The 8,849-nt window shown below is 45.6% G+C and overlaps 2 protein-coding genes across 2 annotated transcripts; one reads left to right on the top strand and one right to left on the bottom strand.

Moving 5' to 3' along the window:
- The first annotated feature begins 1,390 nt into the window (after nt 1-1,390).
- On the top strand, nt 1,391-4,062 carry ccn6 (cellular communication network factor 6). Its single transcript, XM_068753640.1, has 5 exons — nt 1,391-1,438; nt 2,306-2,582; nt 2,802-3,029; nt 3,489-3,682; nt 3,781-4,062. Exons 1-5 carry the CDS (start codon nt 1,391-1,393, stop codon nt 4,060-4,062), a joined length of 1,029 nt encoding a protein of 342 aa, XP_068609741.1.
- On the bottom strand, nt 4,005-8,691 carry tube1 (tubulin, epsilon 1). The gene is made up of 13 exons (XM_068753639.1): nt 8,667-8,691; nt 8,411-8,484; nt 8,098-8,150; nt 7,943-8,000; nt 7,702-7,817; nt 7,139-7,260; nt 6,709-6,896; nt 6,455-6,627; nt 6,044-6,184; nt 5,406-5,546; nt 4,715-4,889; nt 4,348-4,508; nt 4,005-4,085 (listed from the first exon to the last, which is right to left on the bottom strand). Exons 1-12 carry the CDS (start codon nt 8,689-8,691, stop codon nt 4,350-4,352), a joined length of 1,425 nt encoding a protein of 474 aa, XP_068609740.1. The 3' UTR covers nt 4,005-4,085; nt 4,348-4,349.
- Between the last annotated feature and the right edge of the window lie 158 nt (nt 8,692-8,849).

Here is an 8,849-nt window from a genome sequence, read left to right as displayed (position 1 = left end):
CGTTGATGACGAGCACAGATGCTGCGTTCAAGGTCCGGGCGAACGCAGCACGCCTTGTGAAAACATTAAGGATATTCTGTTATCCTGGCTGATTCATTATCCACCGTATGTCCTGGACCTTTACCATCTAATAATCGATAGTTTTTGGAATTTGTTCAAAGTCGTGAAGTTACTGCTGGGGGCAAAAAAAAGTAATTTGTGGAACAGAGTGTGATCTGTAGCGTCCTCTAGTGGTCGCTATGCGCACTGAGGTTATTTCCCCAGTTTTGACACCTTCTTTTGTCCGTCCTCATAAATTATTGTCAGGGTGCTTAACGACCACTTGGTGTAATCAGGTACAAGCCCGAGTAAAGGAGGAATCTAAAATATATATCTGAGGTAAATCAGTATTAGAACTTTAATACCTTTTATCTATCTCCAGTGCTGCTCTATTCCCTTTACTGGTTGTTTTCTCCAGTAGTCCTCTCCCATAAGAGGAAGTAGACCGACGGCCTCTTCCTGTAGTTCAATAAGTTAATAAACTTGTCTTATGTTCTACATTTCTTCGCCTTACGGATAGACAGAATGAACTTATCATAAATCTTATTTGATAATAAAATACACCTTTTGTACAGAACATACAGTGTCCCAACACATCTTTATCACACCAATAAAAATCAATCAGTTCTCACAACAGAAAGAAGAGTTCCAAATTTCGGTTCTGGAAAATCTCTCGATACTTTTTATGAATGCATCAACTAAATAATCTCATACACATAAAAAAAGACAAGATGAAGCAAGGTAGAGAAAGAGAAAACTGGCTTGGCCCACGTGACTTCTCAGAAGGGTGTTGCTTTAATGTGGATGAAGGTTGGCGGGGCCTCTTTTCTCAGTGTAAATCAAATTGGAATGTGAACTCAAAATACACGTCAAGTCCACATCAAGCGCAGATCCCATCGTTAGCAAGCAGCACACAATCAATGCATTCACATTGATTTTCACAACTTCAGCTCTTTTGACATCAAAGGGTGGACTAGAATATTTATATCAGCGTGTACTTCCTGACTTCCATGTTAGCAGCCTGTCACAAGTGGGTACACATTCACCCGATAAATGCGAGCCAGCTATGCAGACCTGACTGCTGAATAAACACACGGGTAAATACTTGAAGGTCTTGGAGCGGCACAGCAGTTATGAAGCCAAATATTTCTCCTCTGCAAGGCAGGGAAAGGCATGTTTGGAGAGGGCACACAGGGCCGCTTTGTGCCCTTCTCTGTCTGACAGGTTAGCTCCCTGCCCCCCCCCCCCCCCCCTCCACCCTTCCGGTCCTCCTCCCTAAAGCCCACCTTCCAGCTCCCTCAGCCTCCCGAGCCCTCCTGGAGCTCACACAAAATTTTGTCCGACTTAAGAGATGCTGCCGCTTCTCTGCAGCTCCTTCGTGCTCGTCCTTGCTCATCAGGTAAGAGCAGAAATATTCATCGTTCATTTGGATTCTCTCAAAGGGAAGATCAACACTTCCCACACGTGGACGAGGAACATACCCATCGAACAGCTGTAGAGGTTCCACTAGCAGACAGATACATTAGGAAAATACTACAATTTGACTTCCAATCGAAAATAAATTTGTGGGGAAAAAAGCAGAATTTCATTGTTAGGTTAGGATTTTTTTTTTTTAAGAAATTGTTTTCAGGATTTGCCTTTGACTTATTATGCTCCTGAAATATAATTGCTGCATTCTGTTTGGACTATGGCAGTGATATCTTGTCGGGTGAAGGTTAGTTTCTCCTTAAGCAATAAAACCAAGCAAAAGGAGAACTCAGACTGAAGCTTTTGCCTTTAAAGCTCTTGTTAATCTTTTTTTCCACACCATGAAATGATTGAAATACCACATTATCTCCAAGCTGCTGGATGTCAGATGTTATTCTGAGCTTTACAGCAGACATAATTATCTAAAACCGTTGGCTAAAATGAAAAGATTTGTAAACATTACATTTTCATTTATGTTTTTTTATGAATTTATTAAGACAAAAAAATGCGAACATAAAATATTACATAAGACATGCAGCTGTTGCTACATTATATATATACACACACACGCATGTAATTGATAATCCACATTTTACTTTTAGTTCTAGTTTTGTCTACAAACTTTCAGGAATCTGTAAAGTAGCAGCAGACTAATGAAATTGGGCCTAATTTAAACATCCAAGCGCATCTTTCTTCCACTTTTGCTCTGGGTATCCACTTTGAGCACGTTTCATATAGCTCAGCACAGACGAAGCGGTGAGGACGCCCCAAACGGAACTCTCTCTCCTCTTCCTCGCAGTGCTTCAGCCGGGAGCAGAACAATGGACAGCTGGCTCCTCGCGGCGGCCGGGCCGCCTCTGAGAGGCGCCCGTTCTGCCAGTGGCCCTGCAAGTGTCGGCAGAGGCCTTACTGCGCCCCGGGGGTGAGCTCGGTCCTGGACGGGTGCGGCTGCTGCAAGAGCTGCGCCAGGCAGATCGGACAGGCGTGCAACGAGAGGGACGTCTGCGACCCGCACAAGGGCATGTACTGCGACTTCTCAGCCGACCAGCCCAGATACGAGGTCGGGTTGTGTGCATGTGAGTCACGACGGGGTCGGGCCACTCGTAATCATACCCTGTTCTAAATGTGTACAATATCCACGATTGGTTTTGACTCCTCGGGGCTACTGCAGGAACATGGCGAGTCTGCAGATTTAAAAAGCTTATTCCAAGAGGGTGTAACTTTTTTTAGATGCAGCCAGAAAGGCTAAATGTGGGGGGGGGAGCTGTGAGCTGGTTTCCCCCTCCTCCTTTCAGACATGATGGCGGTGGGCTGCGACCTGAATGGAGCCCACTATGAGAACGGAGAGGCCTTCCAGCCCAGCCCGCTCTATAAATGCACGTGCATTGCCGGAGCCATCGGCTGCACCCCGGCTTTCGTCCAGAAGCCTGCTGGACTCTTGGGCTCCGCCCCGTTGGCGGGCAACACGCCAGCTGGACTTCTCAGTGCAAAGAAGCACCAGCAGGACACGACCTACATGTCAGGTGTGTTTTCGAGGGGAAGACGGGGGGGGGAAGTGTATGATAAGTGTGGCTTTTCATCCCTGTGGGTGAAGTGGGGAGGAGGGAACCAAGACAGGCAGATGGTTCCAGGTCTTAGACGGACTCCTCCTGTTAACTGGAACCATTTATCACTTCACTTTTTAGTAAAAGTAGATGCAGATTGTTTTTGTTGGCATGAAATAATATTTTCTGTGCAATTTACTCGCCTCCAAGTTTAGTTTTCGGCCACTTGTTGGGTCGGTTAGAACCGATTTCCACGAAGCTCAGTAGAAGAAAAGGATTTCTAAATCTCTTTGGAAAGAATCCATAAATTGTGACATATTTCTCATCAATTCATATTCTAGATGTCTAATTTGCTCTGCGCGTTAGCATAAAGGCACACAGACTGGCTCGTCTCGTCTCGGGTGTTGACACAGTGCTCTTTAACTGTAATACTGAAAGCTTACAGGGATCCTCCTTTAGCCTGGAAGAGGAACTGCCTGATCCAGACGACTCCCTGGAGCCCCTGTTCCAAAACCTGCGGCCTGGGCATCTCCCTGCGGGTCAACAACGACAACAGCAAATGCGAGATGAGGAAGGACCGGCGCCTGTGTCTGCTGCGACCGTGTGAGAAGAGCGTGATGAAGAGCGTTACGGTGACGGAGGCGTCAATATTTATTCGCCCAATAACATTCATTTGATTTTGCAACATTTTAAACGACGGACGCTCTTAAAACCTGCCGACTCCTCCTAGGTGCCAAAGGGGAAGACCTGCCGTCCCAAATTCCAAGCGAAGAAGGCGGAGAAGCTGAAGCTCTCGGGCTGCACCAGTACCAAGACGTTTAAGCCCACGTACTGCGGCGTCTGCACAGACAAGCGCTGTTGCGTCCCCAACAGGTCGCACATGATCAAAGTCAGCTTCACGTGTAAAGGAGGCTCCAAAACACAGTGGAAGCTGCAGTGGATAACGTCCTGCGTGTGCCAGAGGAAGTGCAACGATCCAGGCGACATGTTCTCCGACCTGCGGCTCCTCTGACGGATGCATCCAGAGACAGGAGACTGTAAAAAAAAAAGGGGGGCATGCTTCGATTAATACGTTCTCACAAAGCCAGTCTTCAGGACATGCATGTGCAATAAGAAGCGTAAACAGGGACTCGTACTACGATCAGGGAGCCCCCAAATGGCAAATCAGGTCAAGTGTTACATTCTCATCACACTCTTCCACACAGGGAGAATAATAAATAAAGTTATTGCTGTACAACTTATAAAGATGTTTTTTTTTGGACTAACGGCTGCAATGCAAGCAGAAAGATGAATGAACCTTCATCTGGCTATGCTGAGTCTGGCTGCGTCAGGCATGAGTCGGGACTTGGTGGCGTCCAGACGATGGTACTCTTCAATCAGAGAGCCGAGGGAGCCGATGGCCTCCGAGAAGACGCTCTGCTCCATCCCGTCCACATGCAGGTAGTGGTGCAAGTGAGCCTTCCAAAAAAGATTGTTAATAATAATTAATGATAATAAAAAAACTTTAGACTTTGTGATTGGGATTGCTGCAGCTACTACACAAATACCAAGATGTTTCTAACCCCACAAGGCTTTGCAGGTAACAAAGGGAGAAAAAAAAAAAGCAACTTTGATGGGGTTTTTTGCTAAAACTTCCAGAATGATGGAAATGGCTTCATGTGCACCTTCTTCCGGTAGAGCTTGGTGAAACGGTCTCTCAGCTCCATGAACGTGGGCTTCACACAGGTGCTGTTGGCCAACGCCAACAGAGAGTGGGAGTGACCCACAGGAGGGACCGAACACATTCCGGTTTTCCAACCCTCCTGGTTCCAGGAGACGAAGGGCAGCGAGGGCTTCAGTCTAGAGCAGGGAGGACAGTGCGTCAGAATCAGAATACTTTATTAATCCCAGAGGAAAATGCCATAATTCCCCATATCAATGCGTTTATGTTGACATTTATTTCCCACAAAAACAAATGGACAGATTTCACCAAAACTTTGGAAATGGATAACAAAAACATTCTGTTGTGTGGTTCTAGATAATCCGGAATCTCAAAGCAACTTTTTCCAAATGCTGAATGATAAAGGAAATGTTGACATCATTCTAATGAATACAAAAACGTTGTTTTCCTCCTCCTTTACACCGTGGGCACAAACCTGCTCTCACAGCAGCTTCTATTTTTCTTGACAAGCTGCCATATAAAACAAGGTCTACAGGGAGGGGGGGAGGAGTTGTAGCAATGCCTGAATGAACCAGTCATGAATCCTTGCTTTTGGCGCTGAATGGCTGTACTATTCGGGAGAGTGAGGGCCATCATGTCGCCTTTATCGGGGCGGGCATACTGATTGGCTGGCTTTGGGGCACGATGAGACAGACCTCTCGATGTTCCTGCGCAGGTCAGACACGTGTACGTTCCCCCTGACCATGAGGGCACAGGCCAGGTAGAGGCTGTGCTTTGGGTCGGCTCGGATCAGCTGGTGGTCTTTACTGAAGGCGTCGCTGAACATCTGATCCAGTCTAGAGAGACAAAATGATCACAAATCATTTTAAATAGGCTCCGTTTTCTCCATAAATTCATTCTTTATTTATCCCTGCCTAATCTTGGGAAATGTTTTTTTTTTAAGCAACATATATATTCACAGTGCAGCCGCCATACTTTCTGACCAATCAGCAGCTCCTCTGTTGGGATGAGGGCTATTTGGCTCACAAAAGGCCACTTTCATGCTAGTTGTTGGGGAGGAGGTGGATCAAATTGGTGCTTTTCCTGTCACAAGCCTCAAACCTAAATCTGACCAAATGAAAGCTGGCTTTGTGGCGCCTCTTGTTTGAACGCTAGCCCTGATCACACCAAAAACAGCAGCTGTTTCTATACTCACATCAAGACAACAACAACAACAACAACGCTAAACCCCTTCCTGATCTAAGAGGAAACTCTTGTCATGATTTGTAATTTAAAAAGTAGAAACAAACAGCTGTGAGGTAGAAATAGCAGCAGTGCCTGCCAGGCTGCAGACCTTCTGGTGGGGACGTCGACGTCTGCCAGTGTGTAGAGAGGAGTGAGGCTGGGCACCAGGTAGTGTAAGCGAGGGAAGGGGACCAAGTTCATGGCAATCTCATTCAGATCCATGTTGAGCGAGCCCTCGAAACGAGACGAGCTGCAAAACAGAGAACTCGGATTACATTTAGCGCTGTTTTTAAATCGCTTTACCCAATTTCCCCAGTCTGATGTTGGCCGTGTCCAAACTGGTGTGAAAATAATTTATTACACAGAAGAAGTTTATGAGATAACATTATCAGATCCTGATCATTCAATGCCCCAAACTACTTGGAATAAGTCTTGCATATAAAAAAAAAAACCCCAACAAGGATCATATCTAGACGTAAAGTAAGATGGTGAGACCTTCCAGGAAGCAGGAATACTATACCTGGTAATATTGAGCAGCAGGTTAGCCACGATGTTATTCATGGCATCGAATGGCCTCTCTGCCCCGCTGAGGCCACCTTGCCCAGAGATAATTGCGGAGTTTCTCTTGATCGCCGCTCCTGGCTTGCCAACATGAGACATACGTTTAATTTTGTCCACAATGTCGACCAACGACTAGAAGAGGAAGAACTGAGGGTTAGAAAAGGATTCACACTGCAAAAGAAGCAACGACACGTATAAAAAAAACAAGCAAACCTGGTTTTCCACCGGGAGGACACAGTCGGCATGCTCCGTGAGCTCCCGCATGGCCAGGACGCTGTTGTACGGAGACGTGATGACATCATCCTCTGCAGAAGGATAGATGGCTGTGACGATGCGACACACATCGGGGAACTCCTCTTCCAGCAGGCTCAGCACCCTGGTCCCCAAACCGGAACCCGTTCCTCAAATTCAAGATCAGTGTGCGTTAACCTTTTACTGCGACCCGTCTTCCTTTAGTTTCACATAAACCTGAATTCTGTAATCAGCATAGAAACGTGTAGGAACTTGATTTGATGAGCTACATAAATTACGCCTCTGATCATGAGCACTGGCATATTGCTGATGACCAAATAAAGGCTTGTCAGAGTTGCTGGATCTGTGATTAGGTGGAGGAACCTATTGTGGGTCAGGGTCAGTGTCTTACCGCCTCCCATAGAGTGAATTAGAAAGAAGCACTGCAGACAGTCACAGTGTTCCGCTGCCTTCCTCAGCTTATCCACTATCTGCTCCCTGTAGACTGAGCCATACGTCATGTGTCCGGCTGCCCTGCCCGGCAAAAACCATAGAAAAACATTTTTGTGATTTTTAGAGGGGCCTCATAGAGGACGATGAACAGCACAGCACATCTGGTTTAGTCCATCCATCCATTAATGTTCTTGTAGACGAGACAATCGCAAATTGTCTTCTTACTGTTACAAAAGCAAATATTAATGCTGCACGTTAAATCTTACAACTAAGCTGGTGGACAGCACTGAATATATAAAAGGCTGCTTGATGTGTGACAGAGATACGACAGGAAAAAAATATTAAACAATTCAGAAAATTAATCTCGCAATCCCAATCGTTCTAGTCAAACTCTCAACTCTGCAGTGCTACAAACTCCGTTATGTAACAGCACATTTGAATGATTGTGAAAAAAAAGTTCCATATGTTTTGTGGGTTTTTCCACAGTCGCTTCCGGGTCATGTGATCCTGTCTGTCTCTCACCAGTTGTTGCCTGAACCTGACACGCCTGTGAGGAGCTGAGTGCTGTCAAACACTTCTCTCAATGGTCCCTGCAGGATCTCATTGACCACACCCTCCTCCATGTCCACCAGCACCGCCTGTGGATTCAAATATTTCACTTTGAAGACGATGTCAACCTATTCATCTAAAAAAAAAAAAAAAAAAAGACACGGCCTTGACCCTGACTGTAAATTAAGCTGGTAACCCCCAGGGCAAAGCTTACCCTCGCCTTTAGATATTGGATCCTCCCGCCAACGCTGCAGGCTCCTCCATCACGTTTCCTGAAAAAGCACAGCAAACACAGACAGACTCCATCGGCATGGAGGCAAGATGTCCCAGACCACGCAGCAAACAGTGGAGGAAGGAACATGCGATTACCTTGAGTCTACATTTCGGAAAAAGCTACCGAGAGCCTCGTCATACAGTCCTTTCTGAGCAAGCCAGAAAACACAGGGTATTAAGAGTTGCCCTCTCGAGCATAGCTGACACAAATCTGCCCTTAGTAGTAATGGCACAACAAGAAGAGGCTGTAAATCCTGTTTTGGAAAGTTAAGTCATAGCAATTGTTTTTCAAATTAATTACATAAAAAAACTATTTGCCTAAAGGGTGCAGCTGGTGAATAAAGCAGAAAACCCACATTGGATGTAAATCCACTGCATTTGAGTTCGGTATTTGTGTATAAGCGCTTACTTTGTTAACATGGGAATGTTCTCGGAGTGCAAGATCCCAAAATCTGCAGCCGATCTGGTTGCCACACTGCCCAACTGAAGAAAACAACAATTAATCTAAACAAAGGCAATGTAAATGTGACAGCCATTAAATTCCCGTTAAACTAGCCGTAAACAACTTGAAAGGAACCTCCACCCTTTCCACCACGACACCAATGACAGTTAGCTCTAGCAGTTAGCTGGTATCACTAATGTTGCATTCAGATAGCTGCACTCACCTTGTACAACGACTGACTGTGTCATGGCGTTATCAAAAATACAACGACTAAAGACATCATTTGATTTCACGCTTGTCCATAATGATGAATTAAAAATTGTTTTTTTGGATAATTAATTAGTAATATGTTTTCAAAATGACTTTCGAAAATATATCAAACTCGCGCCGCCATTGTGTTTGGTCG

The sequence above is a fragment of the Brachionichthys hirsutus genome, chromosome 20 (assembly GCF_040956055.1).
Source record: "Brachionichthys hirsutus isolate HB-005 chromosome 20, CSIRO-AGI_Bhir_v1, whole genome shotgun sequence".
Classification (NCBI taxonomy): Eukaryota; Metazoa; Chordata; class Actinopteri; order Lophiiformes; family Brachionichthyidae; genus Brachionichthys; species Brachionichthys hirsutus.
This window is presented reverse-complemented; position numbering and strand designations above follow the sequence as displayed.